The sequence below is a fragment of the Pituophis catenifer genome, unplaced genomic scaffold (assembly GCF_029215685.1).
Source record: "Pituophis catenifer annectens isolate HBS135680 unplaced genomic scaffold, rPitCat1.0.hap2 SCAF_2, whole genome shotgun sequence".
NCBI classification, from domain to species: Eukaryota; Metazoa; Chordata; class Lepidosauria; order Squamata; family Colubridae; genus Pituophis; species Pituophis catenifer.
This window is the reverse complement of record NW_027256882.1, coordinates 96,246,537-96,269,601: the sequence shown is the minus strand read 5'-3', so window position 1 is coordinate 96,269,601 and position 23,065 is coordinate 96,246,537. Positions and strand designations below refer to the sequence as shown.

The 23,065-nt window shown below is 36.4% G+C and overlaps 1 protein-coding gene across 2 annotated transcripts in view; it reads left to right on the top strand.

Annotated features, from left to right (window-relative positions):
- LOC139309685 (proton-coupled amino acid transporter 1-like) overlaps positions 1–21,887 on the top strand; it is a 30,667-nt gene extending 8,780 nt beyond the window's left edge. The window contains exons 2-11 of one of the 2 annotated variants that reach the window (XM_070933866.1): positions 740–887; positions 1,966–2,056; positions 5,408–5,496; positions 11,303–11,398; positions 12,635–12,719; positions 14,215–14,433; positions 15,804–15,902; positions 18,030–18,196; positions 19,813–19,982; positions 20,813–21,887. In XM_070933866.1, coding sequence (XP_070789967.1) covers positions 745–887; positions 1,966–2,056; positions 5,408–5,496; positions 11,303–11,398; positions 12,635–12,719; positions 14,215–14,433; positions 15,804–15,902; positions 18,030–18,196; positions 19,813–19,982; positions 20,813–21,072 — 1,419 coding nt within the window. In that variant the 5' untranslated portion in view covers positions 740–744 and the 3' untranslated portion in view covers positions 21,073–21,887. Of the gene's footprint in view, positions 1–729; positions 888–1,965; positions 2,057–5,407; positions 5,497–11,302; positions 11,399–12,634; positions 12,720–14,214; positions 14,434–15,803; positions 15,903–18,029; positions 18,197–19,812; positions 19,983–20,812 lie in introns of those variants that run through there. The other variant, XM_070933864.1, reaches the window with a different exon arrangement.
- The last annotated feature ends 1,178 nt before the right edge of the window (positions 21,888–23,065 follow it).

The window sequence follows — 23,065 nt, the reverse complement described above, 5'->3', positions numbered from 1 at the left end:
CATTCTGTATCTGAGTCAGCGTCCATGAAAGGAGATGAGTGAAAAGTTTTGTCATAATTTTGGTTGGAGAATTCATGTTGTTTTTTTAAAATTTCTAAAATCTGAGACTCACTGTTTTTCATCTAGTTTATTGTTCTTCATTGTGGTCTTCAAGGCTTAAGCTACAGCTTCTTATGATTGGCTACCAGCCTGGCCATATTGTCTAGCTATTCTGGGATTTAATGTCTAATCACACTTCAAAGAGACATCACCTGAACTAGTTGATAGAAAGCTATCTATCTTGACCTCTTTTCTGAGTAGAGAATGGCTGGGGAGAATTGGATAGAAATGCAAAAGTACAAAAATCTGTGTCGATACTGTTCAAGGTAATGGTCGTGGGTGAATAAATTTCAGAGATGCTATTTCTTACCTATGGGGAGAAAGTGTGGGTGTTTTGAACTTTGAAAGGGTTACACTTTGACTTGGTAATTACAATAAAGTGCTGATCCCAAAGCGTTTCTCTGATCTGGAGTTTTCCTTTAAATATGCTCCTGTTGCAACTCTTTGTGTAGGTCAGAAGGTGTGGCATTCTACATATATAATTATCTCTGCCAGAATTTGTTCCATTGATAGGAGCAGGACACTTGTGCTACAGCCATGGTCCATCTAGAGAAATTTTGTGTAATTGAGGCCACAAAACCCCAGGTGGGAAATGTTGAGTTAGTAAATGCTACGGTTACTAATAATGCTTTTCCCGCAGTCACAATGTCCACCAAGAGGTTGTGTAATGAAGACTACAATGATTACAGTTCAACAGATGGGACTCCCGATGGCAGTTTCCCAGATGGCTTGAACAATATTTCCAGTCCATCATCCTACCAACGATTTGGAGAAACAAATGGAACAACGTAAGTAGTTTTATTCTTCATTAGAATCAGTCTGCATCTAAATGCGTAAGCAAATTAATTTAACCCTAAGGGAAAAGTGTGCAGGCATCATGTCAGGGCTGAATCAGATTACAGGTAAAAAACTAAAGCAGTGTTCATTCACAGATAAACTTATTGAATTAACTGGGGACACAGCATGCAGACTTATATCCTGATTACGAATTGCTTCATTATGAATTATTTAACATTTCAGATTTTTAAAGTCAATTTTTTTCTGGCCTCTGACTGCTTCTGATAACGATGACTTCCGGCTCTCCCATTTCAAAGATTTGTATCCATTATTAGTATTTTCCCCAAACTCTTCTGAACATGGAAATCTACTCTTTGCCCAAGATGGCAAAGACAGAAATCACCATAAAATGATGGCCCGTGTTCTCAGCCTTTTTAAAGTTCCTGATTTGGTGTCACTAATCTGTATCAGTTAAGTGCAAGAAAAGCTAAGACTTTGTAATCTAAAATGACTTTGCTTTTGGGAGAAATTGTGACATTTTGAAACTTTTACATTAATTTAATTTGTATCTGCAATTTTACTAGTGTGATATTATTTGAAAGCTTGTGTTGGCATGTTTTCAAAACCTCAAAAGAGGTTTTGCGTTATCAATTGAATTACTAGATCTGCTGAAGCTAGAGAGCTACCTTGACCCATATGTGGACATAGGATCAAGACTGTGTTAACAGTTGATAAAGCAGCTGCTTGCTTTCTGTAAAATAGATGTCTGGCTGCTGCCATATATGCTGCAATTAACATAACATACTTATATAAGGCACCCCTCCCACATCTCCAAAGAAAGTGCAATCTTTCAGCTTCAGCTTTTGTTTCATTTGCACTAATCCAGGAATGAAAAATTTCAGAACCACCAAATGTTGCTGAACTTCAACACCTGAGATCCTTTACTTTATATATGCTTCATGGACTTTTAGAATTGTAGTTCTGCAACATTTGGAAGAGTAGAAGTTTTACATCTCTAATGTTGAAGAAATAGCAATAGGTTCTTTGGAGTAGTTAATCTCTCTGTATTGTTTTTTTCTTTTTCTTCAGATGGTACCAAACCTTAATACATCTCTTGAAAGGGAACGTTGGCACTGGCCTGTTAGGACTTCCGTTAGCAATCAAAAATGCTGGTATTGTGGTAAGAATTTTGCATTTTGTTGGTTTCAGTGGCTGGGATCACATGGCTATTCTTTGAGAAGAAAACCTGTCTTGCAAGTTTCATTACATTATTTCTTGCTTGTTTAAGCAAGAAATTGGTGTTGTTGACAAGTAAATTTTGTTCTGAGAAAAAAATGAGGATCTCTTCTGATCTTTCTCTGAGCTATCATTTCTAAACTAACTGTTACTGTTGCAAAGTCTTGCAACATAACTTTTAATAATTGACAATTTGCAAGCTTAATTTTTGGTGGACCTGTATCAAGAGAAGAATAATCAAGATGCTAAAGATACAGTAAAATATTATTTCCCTCAATTATTGATATTTTTCCTACTACTGCATCCACTAGGTTTATGGAAATGCTGCTGAATTTGCCACATATCTATATATGTTTTTAAAAGTCCTTGTTGTAACTGGAGAGGAAGAAAGGCAATAACATAATTAATGTTCCCCATAAATGAAAAGTTATTTGAGAAGTGGCCCCTTACTGCTTTTAAAATAATTACTGCATCCATGATACATGCTAGAACAGAAAAAACATCATAAGTTTGCTTACATTGAAAAAAGAGGAGTTCAAACATGTACCTCTGTTCCATTTTCTAGCAATTTGAATAACTGCCATGGGAAACATCTAAGCTAGAGTATTTTTAGTGTCCTCCTCATTTTGTTCTATTGATAAACCATCTAACATTAGGGAAGTGCATGTTTGTACATCAGATAATATTCACTCAACTCAGCCTGTGTAATATATTTATTTTCTGTTCTGTGAAATAATTACCTAGGTTATTAAGTATGTAGGTTGTACTAACGAAAAACATATCCTCAAGTATGTGGACATCCTGTACCCTAACATTTTAAACATGCTCCATAAACTAAATATGACTAATTTGAGCATTTGAACTCTCCCAGCAATTCAAAGTTTTTCAGAAACCTGTCCTTAAAATTTTATGAGCTATAATTGAATTAGGTTATATAAAAATAGTTCTAATGTCATGTATATGGTATACAAAAGAAATAAATTAGCTATAAACACAGTACTAATTATATTATTTTGACATCCTCAGCATACGTGAATGTAGGTAACTGAAGAGAGCCAAGGAGATGGTTTTGAAGAAGCGAAGCAGAGACAATTATTGTAAAAGCATGCTTTAAGGCTGAGAAACAGAGAATACAAACCAAAAAAGCCAGACCTGATGTGGAAGAGGACTGATTAGTTCTCTATTAGTCCTCCTCTTGATCCTTAGACTAATGTACAAGAGGAAGAGAGGAGAAACCTCAGTCAGCTTTCAAGGTTTTGTTATTGCGGCCTATATCAATAAAGTTAAGTTCCAGCCAGACTTGCAAAGTCTGTTTCCTGACTTGGCCCATCTCAAAGGGCTAACATTAATCTTACCTCCTTTCTCATGTTTTCTCTGTTTCTAAAGCATGTTTTTATAATAGTAATAAGGAGACATCAGGATGGCACTAATACAGCAAAGCTATTATGGAAAGGAGATGACAAAAAAGTGAATGGCTTGTGTCAGCATGGAAATAAAGATTCAAAGTGAATTACAGGATCAAGAGGAAGTAGCTAAGAGAGAGGGAAAGTCACATAATCGAATAATATGGAGAAGTCTGCTTGAAAGAGGAAGAATTGAAACCAGTGAAACATTTCCTCAGTAATCTTCTGGAGGAGTGAGTGGATTATCAACATGATAAATAACAGAAAAATGGTAGAACAATTGTTAAGAACCAGAAAATAAATGTAAACAGAAGCTTATTGCAATATAACAACATTCTGGCACCTGTAAGACTATGTGTTATTTATATACATGTTTGGGGGTGCCACTATTCTTGAACAGATGCACAAAGAGTTATAGTGAATTATGGACGTTTGTAACTTTATGTATCTGATAGAGTAAATTATGGTTCATTTAAAACTGATGCTGTAACCAATCTGTCTTTAAGGAGCTACAAGTTTCTTCATTGTCCATTGGCTTTTTGGTGCTTCTGTCGTATTTATTAAAGATAGGTTTCAGGAAAAAATAAACTGAAAAGGGTTTCAAAGGAACTAACAATATTAATAAGATGAACATACTGAGTGCTAATGGAAACTATGCTAAAGAAACAGTAGAAATATGTTTCATATTTATCTAATTTATATTTTCTAGACTGGCACACAATTGTCTTTTGATAGTTTATATTATGCATTTCCCACAAAACTATGCATTAATAAAAAGTTGACATAAGGATGCTTTATGTTGAAAAAAATTGGTTGTGAAGATACTTTTATTAGTCAAAGTGTATAAAAGTTGTAGTAAAAGAAACAATATATTTTCATATATCCATTTTATGCAACTTTTTTTTTAAAGGTTAGAAATTGGAGAGAGGAAATGAAAAACTGAGAGGAATAAATTTAATTAATTCACCAACCCTTTGCAGGGTATAGAACTGTTAAATTAAACACATATTCACAAACAAATCAATGCATCTTCAGACAGAATTCATACTTTGTGATAAGCCAGACAGAGGTTTGCTTCTTTCTGGCTTTATATGCTACAAATAGCTAAATGTAGCTTATTTAGGATGATATATTTAAAATATCATGGCATAGTGCCATATGCAACCCAGGTAATAGTAAGGTATTAGAACTTTCCAGCTTTTCTTTTTGAAGCAAATTGGAGGGTTCTGTTGCCCATTCTGGTATATAGGTATTCACCTATATTGCTGAGGTTTGATATATAAGTATGCCTTCAGATCCAGCAGAGTTTAAATATAAATCAGGTTGACCTTGTTCCCTTTTCCTCGTCCTAATTTTAGAAGAATGTTGTCTACCTTAATTGTTCATTGAGATTTAGAAATGTTGTTGGCATGGATGCAAGTAAAGAGATTCGGGGTGAGGAGGTGTTTCTTTCCAGCAATTAGCAATCAATGAAAGATGGCGCCGACCACATCAGAAGAAAAATCAGCCTGGATTTTTAGCTTTTGTTGTTCGCATTTTGAGGAATTAATTTATGGCCACAATAATTAGGAAAAAGTGATTTACTGTTGAGTTTTGGCAGCCAAATATTGGGAGATGGATAAGGTATAAAAACTTGTAAGAATTACAAATTAATGTAAGTTTGACAATTAACCAAAACAAATTATAAACACTGTAGTATTTACATGATAAATGTACCAAAATTCAAAGATCAGGTTATCCACCTCTGGGTTGGGGGTTTTTTTTTCATCCCCTCTTTTGAATGATGATTGTTTAAAGATTGGCTGAAAACTGTTCTGTTTTACTAAAAGCCTGCATTTATCTTTTCAATGGCAAGAGTATGTTTTTAATTCTATTCTTCTTTCACTGTTTAGCTGGGTCCCATCTCTTTGCTTGTGATTGGAATCATCGCAGTACATTGCATGGACATCCTCGTCAAATGTGCTCACCACTTGTGCCAGAAGTAAGAGGGAACTATGACAACTGCTATCCCTGGAAGAAAGTGATTGTGGTTATAAAATAGCTGAAATAACAGTGACAAAAAAAACCTTTGATAAAGAAAGCAAAATATAGAGCAGGGAATAAGACTTAGCTTGTGTTGAAGGCATGGGAATAATTTAATCATGTGGGGGAAGATTATACAATCCTGTTATGATTCATTAGCTGTTGGAATGGCTTCAGATTGCATACACTGTTTTCTCAAATGCTGCTAAAATGAATAAACAAAAAATGAGGCTTGAACCATCATCTGTTTTCAGAGCTATTTCCATCACTGGGCAAGCACAGAGGTTCCTTGGTAGATGGCATGCAGAAATAAAATAGATTTCTATTAACAAAACCTAGTGATGTTTAGTTTAGAAAGCTAAACTGGGCAATTTTACTTATGGAGTAGGCCCTTTTTGGGGGATGGGGGTGGGTCTTTAAATGATAATTGAATTGCCGAACAAGTCCCATGCTTTTTAAGGTGCTGCTCTCTTCTCTTGAAGCATCCTATGGCGCTAGAAATAGAATGACTCATTTTGGAGAACCTGTAATTAATTAAAGCTCAGTTGACCTTGATATTGAAATACTACTAGCACTCTGTTGGATTACATTGTATCTAAATTATGAATCACCTACCTATAGACCTTAAGTCACCTGCAATTTCAAGATGTGCTGTTCTAGAACCCTGCCCAGTTTTCCTAAGGATCATTTGAAACCACCAGATTGCTGGTTTCCAGATTGCCTTCAATAGCTGCAAAGCAGCAATCTGATCCTTATCAGCTCTTCATCAGATTGATCAGCAGGTTTAAGGAAAAGTGTGCTTCCAGTTTTTCTGTAAAATAGTTGAAAAATAGACTGTATTGCTAATGGCAACAGTATTCCATATTGGTTTCTGAGAAGGAAAGAGGAAATCTTAATTGCTTCTTCCTTCTTCCCATTGACCCAGTTCAGGAGTCCTGGTTTCTTATTGCTATTAGCAGAATCATTGGGAAAAGGGTAGGCTAAGTATCTAGAGCAGGGCTGTTAAAAGTAGATGCATCACGCACTGGCCACACCCATGCCCGGTTTAGCGAAGGGGGAATGATGACGTGAGTTTGACACCCCTGATCTAGAGCAATGCAACAATGCCCCAAATAGCTGTTCTACATCAGGAGTCTGGTAAGCAGCCTTTTGAAGTAGAACATTCTATTTAAAAAAAACACAAGCTTTTATGTCTTATGGAGATTCTCAATCATCTGGGTCATGGTTGTCCCAAAGGTGTTTTTTTCTCAAGAGTTGATGAAGTTTCTTGGATGAGAAGCAAAATGTCTTAAAAAAAACAAAAACAAAAAAAACAAACAAGAAAGTCCAGTTGCCTCTTGAAAAAAACATCTTTGGGGTAATCATTTATGAGCTGCAGCTGATTTCATCACAAAAGTTTATGACTGTTAATAAAATTCATTAGCCAGAGAAAGTGCTATCAGATTCCTGATTTTTTTGCCCCCATAGAGTAATGCATTGTTCTTCCTACAATGTTTGCCTTTGCTCTGTTTATATAATATTGAAGATTCTAATATATGCAAAAGTTATCTATTTTTCTATATGGGTAAAAACTTGCTGTACTGATTTTCCTCCGTACATGAGAGATTTTATTGTCACATGAAGCAAAATGAAAAAGATTAATGGTCTAGCAGAGAAGCAGGCAACATTTGAAGTTTGAAGATCTAAGCTGTGTAGATATACCTATTCTAAACATTAAACTCCACACTACATGCCTCAGTATATCACAAAAAGAAAATGTGAATTACAGCCACTGCTGTTAAGCATGCATAAATATTTGAAATTTCTCTCTGGGTTTGTTTTCTTTGTCATCATTTTCTTTTGTCTTGTACCATTGTTGTGTTTCTTATATTGTTCTTTTTTTTTTTAATGTTTTAACAATTGTAAATCACCCAAAATCATGATTTACAATTATAGAATTTATAGGGCAGCATACAAATTTAATATATTATTATTATATATTATTATTTTTGTTGATCCTGCACTGCACTGTTTCTTCTTTGTCAAGTGTTGACTGCTTCATTGCAGTCCCAACATTGATGGATTGGGAGAAACATTTCTGATTCAATTGAAACTGGAGATTCTGTTTATGGCAGACAATTCAAGTTTTGTATCTGCAGATTTTCTGGACTATAGCCTTTATTTGTTGCTTTATTATTTCTAGTGCTTCCTTAATTTTCTTTGATCTCGGTGATATTTCTTGATCAAATATACTTTGGTCTTCGGATTCTTCAGCTTTTTTTTCATTCATCTGCTCCAGCTTGCTTGCATCTGGTCATAAAATGCTGATCTTAATTTCCAACATGATCTTCCATTTTGGTGGTGCATTGTTTGTTTTTTGTTGATTTTGCATCCAAGCTATTTAATTATAGATGCATCGATGCTATACATTAGTTGATTTGTTTCTTGCAGTGGGTTGGTGCTTACATTTGATATTATAGTGTTGGCATCTGTTAATTCTTGTGCTGTTTCTTTTGAACAGGTTTCAGGGCAGACAACCTTATTCTGTTGTTTTTGTGCTGTTCTAGATTTATTTATTTGTTTCATTTTTTCTTATTTTATATGGCCTTTGTTCTTTCTGAGGAGAAGGCGGAAGGAGAAGGTGCTTGGTTTTGGAATGAAAATAATTTGATACTGGCTGTCTCTGCTCTGTCTGTCTCTGGTTTGTGTCTATAGTCTGAGCTACTTTGGCAAGGCTTTGTTCTGAATAGACCTTTGCAGTTCTTCCAAAGCTTCTCTGTATACTTTATTTTGTATTATAAATTGATGTTGATCTGCTAGCCTGGTTCTGTTGCTTCTGTTCCGGATACCGTTCTTGCAGAACTGGTACATTCTTTTCAAATACTCTTTTCTTCATGGACTTGGTTTATAAGAACAGATAATTTCTTTATGTATTTATGATGGATAAGCAAGTTTTGTTCTAGTAGTCTTGCAGCTGCTGGCCCTGGTTGCTCAGCCAACAGTCCTGAGTCTTGTAGTCCATTTGTTACCAGATGCCCAGGAACTCCCAACACCTAGCGTGGTCCTTGTTGATGGACGATCTGGTATGGTTTACCTAAATTATGTCTCACCATATTATTGGAGACACACATTTTGTCTGGCTCATCTGATGACAACTGTCCAGTGTGGTTGAACCTCTGTCATTGCTCTCATCTTCCTCACAAGCCCCACAACCATGTCAAAATAGTACCTCACTGAGAGATCTTATTATTAGGGTTGGTTGCCTGATCAGTCACATTTTTAGACTGGATTGTTTATTTTTATCCACCTGTTGAGTCCTTCCCTAGAAGCTGGGATAGGGAGAAGTTGAATGGTGGTGTTAAATGTATTGTTTCAAGAGACAAACTGTTCCAAATAAAATTGATGTTTGAAATTGACTGATGGGGATTTTGTCAATGTTGATAGTGTTCAAGTGGTGTTTCAGATGTTTTGAGATTCCATCAAAGATGCCTATTATTACTGGCATTATCTTTGTTTTCTTTTGCCACAGTTATTCTACTTCTATTTGCAGGTCTTTATATTTTGTGGGTTTTTTTCCCAGTCCTTTGTCTTCTATACTCTTCCGACAGGCAGGGCTAGCTTTATAAATTGAGTTTTAAATTTGGAATTCTTAAATTTTTGGGTTTTTTAGTTAATTGGCCTTAAATGTAATACTTTTAATAATTTTTAAAATGTAAATTGTGATATTTGTATTGTGTTTTTACCTGGCTGTACACCGCCCCGAGCCCTTCGAGAGAGGGGTGGTATAGAAATAAAATTATCCTTATCCTTATTCTTCTGTTTCCAGATTCTGTAATATCTACTATCCTGACTTTTTTTTTTGTCTGTCTTTCTTATCGACGGTTGTTAAGTCTTGGATGTTACATGACAGGTGCCTGTTTGTTTGAATTCTGAAGTCCCAAAACCCATTTGCTTCTTCATTCTCTATTTTTTTGCCTGCATTGTAGTTCCACCAGGTCTTAGTTGCAGACAAATGGTATTTCTTGTAGATCTTCCAATGCACCATTGTTGCTACTTTGTCATGCTATTGTTTATAGTCAATCTGTATTATCTCCTTGCAGCAGCTAATCTAGGTGATACACTTTTTCTTCAGCTTCTTTGCAGAGGTGGCATTTGATGTCTGTTGCTGTCTTTTCAGTTCTGGCTTTATATACCGTATTTTTTGGAGTATAAAATGCACCTGAGTATAAGATGCACCTCAGTTTTTGGGGAGGAAAATAGGGGGAAAAATTCTGCCTACCAGGTATTCATCTGGCTAGTCCCAGCATATTAATTCACTTGCTGGTTTTGTGGTTGGGGCTAAAAAACAGCTTCTAAAGCACAGCTGATTGTTGGAGGAAACAGTAATTAGAAAAGCAGGCAAAGCATGGAAGATTGTTTCACTCGCGTTGGGGCTGAAAAACAGCTTCAAAAGGACAGCTGATCCTCAGAGGGAGCTCCAGTGATTAAAGCAGGCAAAACATGGAAGTGGTAAGAGAAAGCAGCAGCTGTTCAGGGTAGCCATTTTGGGCATCCCGTGCAGGGTTACATTCGGAGCAGGGGTGAAATGCTCCCGGTTCAGACCGGTTTGCCCGATCCGGTAGCGATGGCGGCGGGTGGTCTGGAGAACCAGTAGCAAAAATCCCTGCCCCCCCATGCCCAGCTGAAGAGGTTGCAGGGAAAAAAATGCTTTTAAAAGCCTCTGACAATCTCAGCTGAGTTGCCTGATTGTCAGAGGCTTTTAAAAGCATTTTTTTCTGCAACCTCTTAAGGTTGCAGAAAAAATGCTTTTAAAAGTAAAAAAAAAAAAAGTTGCCCACGCCCACCCAGTCACATTATCCCCCCCACCAAGCCACGCCCACAGAACCAGTAGTAACAAATTTTACATTTCACCACTGATTCGGAGTATAAGACGCACCCAAATTTTCAGCCTCTTTTAGGAGGAAAAAAGTGTGTCTTATACTTTGAAAAATACGGTACATTTATTCTTAAGGCTTGGTCTTGTGCAGCCAGAATTAGTCATTCTCTCTCTTTCTTCAACTTTCCTGCTCTTAGCCATTGTCAGATTTTGTTAATTTTTGGCTTGCTATTTTTTTTAAAAATGTACTGGCCATGTAATACTTTGCCTTGCCACATCTCTTTTCTGTTCGAACTCTCAATTGGTCTTTCCTGTAGGCCAGTCTGAACTCTCCCATACTCAGTAAGCCTTTATTGTACACTAACTTCAGTGCATTTTCTTCACTGTTTTTCAGATATTCTTCCAGTACCTTTTTAATAAATGTTAACATATCATTAATTTTTTAATGATTAATACTTATTAATATTTGTTTATTTAGTTTTAATAATAAATTAGTAAAAAGAAATATATATTTGATAAATGTACAATGAAATATATAAAGCACATACATATGACATAATTTATTTTAATAAAAAATGAAATATAAATATAAAATAAATAATTATTAATAGACAAATACATTTTAACGAAAAATTGTATGATTTCTCAGACAGATTTTTGCACTGGATTTGGCATTGAATCCTTCCCAAGGACCTATTATTATCAAACTGAGCTGCTGTGATAGAATTGGATATGTACAAGAAGTTTTTATAGCCCTAAATCAGTGCTACTGTGTTCTTATATTCCCACTGTCAAGATACATTGCAAAACGTCGTTTTTCTCAACAGGTGCCTTTTCAGAAAGCAGATTAATCACTTTTCCTCCTTACTATTCTAAATATCTCTGCTTTTCTTTTCATTTTTTCAAATAGACATCAAAAACCATTTCTGGAATATGGGGATGCTGTGATGCATGGGCTAGAAGCTGGTCCCATTTCATGGCTCAGAACTCATTCTATCTGGGGAAGGTACTTAGCTTAATTATATTTGTGTTGTATCATCTATGGCATGGGTGTCAAACTCATGATATCATGGCGGTGTCACGTGACATATTGGGACGTTTTCCCCCTTTGCTAAACTGGGCGTGGGCATGGCCAGTGCATGATGCATCTGGCCCATGGGCCGGGAGTTTGACAGCCCTGATCTATGGTGATCAATTTAAAATGGAGGCAATTTTTTTTGTTATGCGGGTTGTGAATTTTATGAGTTCCATTTGCAGTACAGAGGAAGGACTCAGATCGGGGAAGATTGATTTGGGTCTTTCATACCAGACAAGATTTCTTTAGGTCAGGTTTCTGCCTCCATTAAGGAGGGTGCGATCATTTACTCTATTAAATATTACATTTGACTAAACTGAGCCAACTGCTATATTTCTTGCCAAATATAACTAACTATGAAGATCCCAGCTGGGTGAATATACCATTGGCTAAGCCAGTGATAACTAACCTTTTTGCCGTCACGTGCTAAAAGCATGGGTCGCGTGGGGGGGGAGTCACACCCGTGTGTCCCCTCCCCTCTGGAGGCCCTCCAGAGGCTGGAAACAGCCTGTTTGTCAATTTCTGGTGGGCCCGGAAGGCTTGAAAATCAGCTGGCCAGTGCACACCTGCACTCCGGAGCTGAGCTAGGGCAACCCTCATGTGCCCACTGATATGGCTCCATGTGCCACCTGTGCCACGCGTGCTATAGGTTCACCATCATGGGGCTAAACCATACCGAGCATATTGTTTACAGAATTGAGATCTTGCAGATTGAAGATAATAGTATAGCATCAGACATATACAAAAGCTGGCTTGAATTCAAGTAGTTATAAAATAATCAAATTTCCATTTAAAATGTTTTATGGAATTTAACTACTGAGAAATTCATTACATCAGAATTTTGGCAAGGTTTTTGAGAGTGGGTCTTACCTATTAAAAAAATTCATTGAAAAAAATAATACTATAGTGGGGGAAAATTATTACTACTTTGCTGTTATAATCCTCACACAACATGAGTTTGATTTGACTAGATTCATTCTGTCTCTGATTGCATTATAAGATGTCATTTTGACAACATATTTTTTGAATTTTCATTAAAACTGAGCATTATATTTTTAATTGGACTTTGTATTTAGCAATATTTCAGAAGATTGAATTGATACATCAGGAAGGTTAAATATTTACAACTGTTAATCTTGCGTGCTTACAGTATGTTTTGTTTTTTAGGTATCTAGTAAGTTTTTTCTTAATTCTTACTCAGCTGGGATTCTGTTGTGTATATTTTGTATTCCTTGCTGACAATTTCAGACAGGTAAGAATCAACATAATGAAATGTGTTATAATATCTAAAGCAAGTATCACTAAAAATTCAGAATCATAAGCATTGTTCTAACTTTACCTTTTTCAAGTAGCGGCTTTCATGCTCTCTCATGTATCCCTTTCATGTGTTTGGTAAGAGACCCATGGTTGAGTCTCTTGTTATCATAAATTATATGTATCCTGCTGCAATTAGAAAGACACTGAACTATTTCCCAGAAACAAAACAAACCCTCCTATACTTGGACCAAGGTGAAAGGAGAGCAAGTATGGTGCAGTATTAGATTAGGACTGGGAAGATTTAAATCAAGTACATTGTCTGGTATAAAGGGGTATTTTGTGCCAGTCACCATCTCTCACCCCAACCACCTTGTAAAATTGTTGTTCTGGGGAAATCAAGAACAAAATTCTATGTATGCTACTTCTCTTAGAAGAATGGCAACGTATACATTCAACCATTAAATTAACTTATAGAATATTTTCATTAAATTTACAAAAGATGAGATGCATTTTTCTCAAATTTGTTTGTTATATGTCATCTTAGATGTGCTTCCTTCGTGTCTTGAGAAATCACAAAGGATATGCTGGATTCAGCGGTATTAATCTTTGAGGGAAGCAGAACACAAAAGTGCCACCCAAGGCTGTGTTTTCTTATGTGGAATCATTGCTTTCTGAATTTGAGAAAAATATTTTCATTTGTTTTGTCTGAGTTCCTGATTTCCTGTCAGCCATTTACATGATAAATCATGATACATGAGTCAACAACTCGATTCCATATTTGAATATACTATAATGCGTTGTATAACTTGGCAAGTACTTCTCATCCTGATTTAGATACCATAAATTTAATATTTGCTGAATGGGGCTAGTGTCTCAGCAGATTTAATAATAAGTTTGCACTAAAGCCAAATGGAGTTGTTTTGTGTGTTTAATTTTATGAAGTATTGACAGTCTGCTTTGATACAATTTTTTTTTGTAGAGAGGGCAGTTGGTGCCCTCTTACGTGGGTGTTCAGAACCATCTGTTCCTTTTGAACTAATATCTGGGTATGAAATCATGAGTGGTATCCTGTGAGAAGTGGGAATCAAAGCTCAGACTTTCTTAACATCCTTGCATTTGTGTGTGCATTGTGTTGTGCGGCTTACTTATGATTACATTTTGCATACTTGGAGTGTGCAAACTTTCCTTTTTAAATCCTACTTACTTAGGGATGGAATTAGAATTTATTTTATTTATTTATCAAATTTCTATACTATCCACCATACTTGTGTGACTCTGGGTGGTTTAGAGAAGTTTTTTTCCACCCTCTGACTTCAAGTGTGTTGGGTTAACTCTCGTAATCCTATATCCTATGTAGTGAAGCCCTACACTTCTAAGTAGTTCCAGATTGGGGCAATCTGGTTGAGTACAATTTATTATAATCACTTTAAAAATCATGTGGAAGACAGCTGGTTCATAAGCAATTTATTCTTATCTTTATAATTATTCAGGTAATATCTGCTGCTAATGGTACCACCAATGATTGCAATGCCAATGAAACTGCTCTGTGGACTCCAACAATGAGCTCTCAGTTATATATCCTGGCCTTCTTACCATTTGTGATACTGCTCGTCTTCATCCAGAATCTCAAGATTCTTTCCATTTTCTCTATGGCAGCCAATATTCTGATGTTGAGCAGCCTGATAATGTTATATCAGTACATTGTCAGGGTATGTATAAAATTGATTCCTTTCAGCATCTTCTCAGCACTTAGTGTTGCCATTTTGTTGGTTTTGCATATCCAATAATAATAATAATTCTGTGGTGAATGGAATATGCTATATATTTAATAAGGATTCCATGGTATTGTGCGGAAGAAACATTTTTGAAGACAGAAATAGTGCCTTTGTGCTTTGTCATTTAAATGTCAACTTTGGTTACAAAGGGAAAGGCATGATCATGTGTTTTAAGCTTTATTTTATTTTTATTTTATTTTAGTTGGACAGGGGTGAAATATGGTTCTGACAAATAACTTTAGAGGAAAAGTTACCTTGAAAAACAATTTGAAAGGACGGGTGGATGAGATGGTACATGCAAATGAGTGAAGGGCTCTGGGTCGGGATCTATTGAAGAAAGAGGAAATACTTCTGAAAGGTTATGAATGGCAGAATAGAAGGAGCAAATGTCATATGTGAAGAGATCAAGTGGGCCAAGCCCAGCCCATGAAACAATAAGATGCTTGTTTTGAGGGCAGAATGAAAAATAACTCCATAAAAAGATTGATTTTTTTTCATATACAAATGGGACAAGTTAATTATTTCTTATGGTAGACTTTTGCATCTGAGGGACAGCATTTTATTTCATGAGGGAAGAGTATAGTAAGAAAGATTTTGGTAGCTGGTTGAAGACCACTGAGCATTGTATTCTCTTGTTTTCAGTAATCTATGAGATTCATAGATACTAATGTGTTTAAATCCAACACCTTAAGGAGAAGTCAGGGAAATAATAGAAGTAGTTGAATTTCCATAACTTCTTTATATATAGCACAGGAAAATTGTTGCCTGAGAACTTGGATAGTAGTAACTGATCAATGTAAGGCTACCATGTAAGAGGTATTTTTTCAATGTTGATTTCACTGCCATCTCTGCAATGTTTTGTTTTATTTTATTTTATTACATTTATATGCTGGCCATCTCTCTAACAAATGATTCTGGGCAGTTTATAGTACTTTACATACATTTTGTATTTTTCCTCAACAATATATATTTTGCTATAATTCTAGTTTTTTTTAAAAAAAAATGTTATAACCACATAATTGCCCAGAGAGTTTTGTAAATTGGGCAGAATACAAGCACAATGAAGCAAGAAATTATCAAGTTTGGGTTGTAGTTTCCACAAGGTGGTAGCCAGCAAGGCTTTTATGAGCTCCGGGAATGGTAATTCTAGCAAATAAGAAGGGTATTAAGTTCGAAAAGGCTGGTGTAGAAAATCTGAGTGAGGAGGGTTCTGTTGGTTTGCTTCCATATAAGAGAGTTTCCTAAATTGCAACTGCTCCTTGTTGGCACTCCTTCTAAAGATCCTCTGCTTTTCTTCCTTTTAGGACATTCCAAATCCTAGCCATCTGCCTATGGTAGCTGCCTGGAAAACAATGCCTCTCTTTTTTGGTACAGCCATCTTTGCCTTTGAAGGCATCGGAGTGGTAAGTCTTGCCAGAAACTTAGCTTAAAACAGGGGTGTCCAACCTTGGTAATTTTAAGACCCGTGGACTTTAATTTGCAGAATTCCCCAGCCAGCAATTCTGGGAGCTGAAGTCCACAGGTCTTAATGTTGCCAGGGTTATCCTGGCTTGGAATCTTGTTTTGCTAGGAATTGAAAAATAATTTAGGTCTGGTAGATTGTCAGGTGGCATTTAGCATATCTGTCTCTTTGCATCCAGATGTCAACTCTGAATCGAACCTGGCTGAAGCCATCTTGTGCTTCTTCACAGTTGCCACGCACTAGGGGGGGAGGATGAGAGGGAAATAGCTTGACCCTCTTGTAGACAAAATAAAGAGCTCTCCTGTGGGAACCAAAGTCATCCCAACAGATGGCAGTAGGAGGAGGAGCAGAAGTGATCGAGGGAGACTGCCAACTGCTTTGATTGGACAATGTGACCTGTGACACCTGGGGAGGGAAACTTTTGCTCTTTTAATTACATGGTAACCATGGGAAACTGGTTTTTGTTGGCTGTGCCGATATGATGTGTCCAATAAACATGTTCTCTGAGGAACGTTCCTGCCTTGGAGTTCTGATTTCTTTGGATGCGTTACTCGGAACACTGATACCAGAAATGTTTAGTCTTTAAGGCATTGAACATATGAGAAGACCAAAAAGCTGTTAAGATATTTTTGTCTATATTTGAATGAGAATCTTTGTATCCTTTGGCAGCATCTGACCAGTTTGTACCAGTTTGTACTTTATAATCGCTCACAGCTGTTCTGGGATCAAACACTTCTTTTATGTTAAGTTTTCTAAGTTAGAACTCTCATTTGGAACTCTAGTTAAAATGCAACATAACAGTGTACATGAATCATCTTACATAGCTCTAATCTTTTGAACATATCTAGTTTGATCTATTGGAATAAACATAGAAATGTTTGATCCATTCTGTTCTTTTTTCCTTCTCTCTGGCCTGGTCGTGTTTGTCTTTTATCTTTCAGCAATTTAGATCTAATTTTCCATAGGGGTAATTTTGTTCCTTGAATGATTGTTGCTATTGTGAGACATTTTATTGGATTATGTCATGCATTCAAGCAATGAAAGCAAGAGTAGGGCCCTATCAAATGCTTATTAGGCCTCAGTCTATGCACTGACTTCAATTATTTTGCACTCTTTTTGTTTTCTTGCTATGACAATCATAAGGACAATTTCTGAGGATTCAGAGCAAGACTCAGGACAAAGGGTTGCAAGTGCAAAATTATCAGATGTGATTGAAGGGGTTTGGAATATCTAATAAAGTATTAGAAACTAAGCCAGTTCAATAAGTTGTCCTACCTGAGGCTCACATCTGTCCCCCAACCCATCATTGCCAAAGAAATTTAGTTAAGGGCCTCATTCCTTTCCTGACAATGAAAATACAGCAACAAATAACAATTTGCTTTCCTATTGTGCTTTCTGGAATCAGTTCCTGAGAGTCCCCTGCTTTATAGTAGTACTAACTTTGGGGAAGATAATTTTTTCCCCTCCCAGGAAATAAGGGAAAAGAGATAAAAGTTGGTAGAACCTTCTTTTCTTGGATTTTTAAGAAGCCAATGGATAACTTTATTTGAAGCATAGATCTGATCCAGCCAAATACCATAATTTAATGCAGAATGACTCTGCATAGTCTTGTCTCAGAAACAAAGAAATTAGGGTCACGCTAAGAAGTTACTATATATCTTTCCTTCTCTAATCAAGGCAGCGATTCTTTGAGAAGACCAAATGCTAAGTATGTCCTGGTATATTGTGAAGAGGTTAACTTAATTATTTATTTTATTTATTTGATTTATATGCCGCCCTTCTCCGGAGACTCAGGGCGGCTTACAATGCGTTAAGCAATAGCCTTCATACTTTTGTATATTTATACAAAGTCAGCTTATTTCCCCCACAAACTGGGTCCTCATTTAACCTACCTTAGAAAGGATGGAAGGCTGAGTCAACCTTGAGCCTGGTAAGATTCGAACCTGCAGTAATTGCAGGCAGCTGTATTAATAACAGGGTGTTTTAAACTACTGTACTACCAAGGCTCTTTTTAGGAGAGTAAAATGATATTCATTGACTATTTGGGGCTTTTTTTTTCTTCTTTAAGGTGCTCCCTCTAGAAAACAAAATGAAGAACCCCCAACACTTTCACACTATCCTGTATGTGGGAATGGCGATTGTTACCACGTTCTACCTCAGCTTGGGAACACTAGGATATTTGCGCTTTGGAGCTAACATCCAGGCCAGCATCACGCTCAATCTCCCCAACTGTTGGTGAGTTGAACTGGGAAGCTTTTGTTACCAGGCAGAAAGAAGGCCGAACTACAGGCTACTCCTGAATGAGCAAGAATGGAATTGCAGAGGTGGATGCTGAGAAGTAAAAAATTTTTTGCAAAGGTGTTTCCTTTGTAGGGAAGCTCTTAGAGTATCTTCCCGGTTACTTGCTCTCTCATGACTTCACTCTTTCTCATGGCCACCATCGCTTATAGCAAGCCATGTTTCTCTGTGTTCCAAATTTGACATACTTTGAACCGATTCAAGCATGTATCCCATGTTTCAAGTAGTGCATTTTATACTAAGAAAAAAACCAGTGCTGCCACAGAAATATTTGAGAATGCAGAGCAGTTGTCCCCTGTAATTGGGTTATCTTTTGGGTTATCACATTCTCATTCATGATCCTGGGAACTGAGAACTATTTACATTGGCTGACTAAGCATATTGCCACATGTAGGACACCATCGCATTGGCTTAGAATACCTCCTTGGAAAATTTGGCATTGATAATAATAAAGTTGTCTAGTGTAATTCCCATAACTCATTTGTTTTCACCCAACTCTAATTCTGATGGAAGCCATGAGTACTCCAGTCTCCCTTCTTCTACTCCAACCTTCCACACCAAGAGGTTCTCCAATTCATAAATTATTATATACAAATGATTTAATCAAATTTTCATTTTTATCCATTTCTAATAGAAATTCCTAGATAAATATAACATCAAAATTGACAGGACATATTTCCGATGTCAAAATTTCAGTAGGGAGCTGTGAGTTATAGTGTGACAACAAAATGATGTTGCAGAACTGTAGGTGGGATTAAAAAATGTATTTTGGGTTTTACTTGATTTTATTTATTTTTTGTGGTCACTAAAGTTAAACAGAATTAGTTCCATAGGAGAGAGAGCTTAAATTCAGGTGTTGATTCTTTATATATATTTTTTAAAAAATATACTGTATTATTTTCAAAACTAAAATTTACAATAATTTTGATAATCCGGGAATGGGTCCTTTATTAAACTCCAGCCCCATCAACTCTAGCAATATATCTTCCAACAACATTTAGTTAGCACGGCCTTCTAATTTTATAATAGTGATGCAACTAGCTATCAGTTTTATCTATCTCGTGATGGCATACAAGGAATTTGATTTCTGATGAGATCAGAAATTTCTCACTATCTGAAAAACAAAGGCTTTGAAATAAAACGTCTTGCATTGTTGAGTGAATGTTCAGTTTTAAACAGGAACCCATGCCTTTAAAAACTCATTAAGTCATAAGTAATTTTGAACAAGAACTTTAGTTGTTGTCATAACAGGGACAGGCAGTTTTTCATAGGATATTCCTTTCGCTTGTTGTTTACCTACAAATCCTTTGGCATGTGGCTTTCTACAATAGCCAAAGCCCTGATTTAGGAACAACACTTTCTTTCGTCAAGGAAGACTTACCTCCTTTTAGTTTGTCTCCTTATGTGTAAGCCAAATTTCCCTAGTGATCTCTGGATCAGAGAGCCAAAGCATTCTCAAAGAGTGTAATCACTGCACTACTTCAATTTTTGGTTTGGTTTTTCACCAGGAAGCTGAGTGGGTTTAATGGTTGGCTCTTGCCTCATTTTTGCAGGTTGTACCAGTCTGTCAAGCTGCTCTACTCCCTCGGAATCTTCTTCACTTATGCTCTGCAGTTCTATGTCCCTGCAGAAATAATAATTCCTGTGGCTGCTTCCAAGGTCCCAGAACGCTGGAGATTATGTTGCAAAGTGCTGCTGAGAGTACTCCTTGTCTGCGTAACATGTGAGTGGTGAGAGTTTTCTTTTCACTCGGCAGGTAGAGATTTAGCCCACAGGATGATTTATTGCGGTAAAGATATTCTTAAGAAAATTACTGGGCTCTACAGAAAATAAAAATGGAGGCCGAGTGCAGTAGAGTGCTTTTGTTTGGTGGAAAATACACCCCTTACACGAGAGGAAACCATGGCCTCTTTATGACTTGTGGACTTCAACTCCCAGTATTCCTGAGCCAGCCGGAAATCATAAGTCATAAAAGTGCCATCATTCTCCATCCCTGCCCCACTCCTACACCAAAAGGGTAAAAGTGAGCTGCAAAATTGATCTGCAGTGTCTTGGTTGCTAAAAAACAACAACAGATGTGTGAAAAATCCTCTTAGGTTGCTATAGTGATGTGACTTGTCCAATATGGTTGCCACCTTCACACCACATGGCACTCTAGTCATGGTCTCAGAATTCCAAAGGCGTGAAATTGATCACCTCAAAACATTTGGGGACCCCTGACTAATGCAATAGCTTTGTACAGATATTAGTAATAAATAATATTGGTGCTAGATTCAATAATTCATTCCAAAATGATTACAAATTCCACACATGAAGAGTGTACATACTGATGGCACATTTTGTCATGATTCAGTGTCTGTTAATGTCCCTTTCTATTTTGCAGAAGTGTTCATTACAGACTAAAAACATACTCCAAAATTAAAACGATGTTTATTTCATTTGAAGTTGTTGTAAAGTTGAAGTTGAAGTAAAGACTAATTACCTCAGCCGCTTGCTCTTCAGTTAGGTATCTTCCCTGACAAAGCTTTTATTTCCTCCTTTTCTACCCTTCAGGTGCCCTCGCAATATTGATACCTCGCTTGGACATTGTCATAGCTCTGGTAGGCTCAGTGAGCAGCAGTGCTCTAGCACTTATTATCCCGCCCCTCTTGGAGATCTTCACCTATTATTCGGAAGGCCTGCACCCGCTCATCCTGGCCAAAGATATTCTCATCAGCCTCTTCGGTATTACTGGCTTTGTTGTGGGGACATATGAATCCCTCTATGAACTGATTGTGCCAACTGTGTCCAATGCCACCGTTGCTTTACCATGATACTGTAACCTGTTTTCACTTTGAAAAGTTACCTGCAGTTTGGATGGATCTTGAATTTCTTCATAGCAACTGCAGGAACTTGGGGCTCCTCCTTGCTTTCCAAATCTATTTATTTTATAGATTAAACAGATAAGGCTACGGTTAAAAAAGAAGGGGCTCTTTTTTAGTGCTCTTATTTATTTATGCTTCTTTTTTGGTATGGGGTGGATTTAGGAGACATACAAAAAAAAAATATGGGTGCTCCATTATCCCTACCTGGAAGAAACTGAATGACTTGCAAGCATCTTGGATTTTACTAGACTTCTGGATCAAGAGCAGTGAATGTGGGGAGAATTAGGAGTCCTAATACTCCTCACCAGATGATTTTTATGAAACCTTTGGAGCATCATGTTACCAGTTCATTTTTATTTTCATTGTTCTTGTTCTAAATTACTTCAGGCTATCAATTTAGAAACCATATGACTCATTTCTAAAGTAAATTCCTCCTTTTGAATAGTTGCATGTCAAGCGAGATAGAGCTTGAGAGTGGTAGCTAACACAGAAGAAGGAAATGTAAATGAAATGTTTAATATTAAAAACGGACGCTATAAATTCATGGTCCTATCCCATGAGTTTCTGTGTCTATTGGTAATAAGACTGAAAGCTAAAAACAGCATCAAGCTGTATAATGTATAATTCTCAGGCAACACCAATTGGACTGCATATAAAAAGGGAAATAAGGTTTATATTGCTAAATCCAGCACTATGCTAGTTTGACTCTATAGCAGGGTTCATATCAAATTGCTGTGGGGAAAAAGATACATGTGTGAACTGGACAGGAGATTGAAAAGTGTTTTTAAAGATTTTTTTTTATACTTGTGTAAACTACAGGATATTATAAAACAATCCTCTGTTGTAAGCTTTTGCTTTGTTGTAGCTTCAAGGATCATTCACTAAGCATACATTTTGAAAAATGCCTTGAATGTCATGATTATAATCCAATTCATGTAAACAATAATTTAACACGAGTATATATGTATATACACTATAAAACATAATGTGAGTCAGATGCATAGTTGTAACTTCTGAATTATTTTGCTTCTGTATTATGGAAACACTTTGAGAGCTACTTAACAATCACAGCCAATTAGCATGTGTACAGAGGTTAAATTCATCGGCCCAACTTTCACAATTTTCTTATTTTACATATAAGAGAAAAGCGAGCCAATCAAAATAGATAAATAAATTGATTGAGCGGGCACAGGGAGATTCTTATCCCGGTATTAAAAGTGCAATACACATCCTATTTTCTGTTATTTGCCTTTGTTCTCAGGAACACTGAGTCTTTGAAGAGGGGCGGCATACAAATTGAATTAATAAATAAATAAACACTGTTCTCAGAAACAGTGTTGAAATTAAATAGTTTACACAAAGGTTATTTCCTAAGATTTCAGCTGCTTCATGGCATTATTAAGTATTTTATACTACAATTTCGGTTTTCTAACTAATCATACATGCGGCTTGCATTATGGTTTCTTTTGTTTTTATCTAATTAGCCAAGCAATCTGAATTTGACTGTAACACTTAAATTATAATTAAAATGCAATTTATCAGGAAACAATTTTTTGCTCCCTGAATTCAGTAGGGCTTATTTCTATCAGGTAATAGCTTAAAAAAAAGGAAGATGGGATGCATACCATTGTTTATTTCTTCCAGTAATCATTATTAGGTTGCATCTTTAACTTTGTTCTTGAATAAGCCACACAGGATGAAGAAGGGAGCAAGGAATTGTCACTTTTCAGATATGACACTCATATATTTATTTAACACTTTAAATAGAAACTGAAATGTAGGGTTTATGAATTATTTTGGAAATGTTTTGTAGTCTGGTTTTAAATATTGTAATGATTTATCTACTTTTTATGCATTGCTGTATGGTTGATTAAATAATTAAATGAATTGCGAGTTAGCTTCCTATCCCCTTTCTCATTCTTCTGAAACTACAGACGTCTCA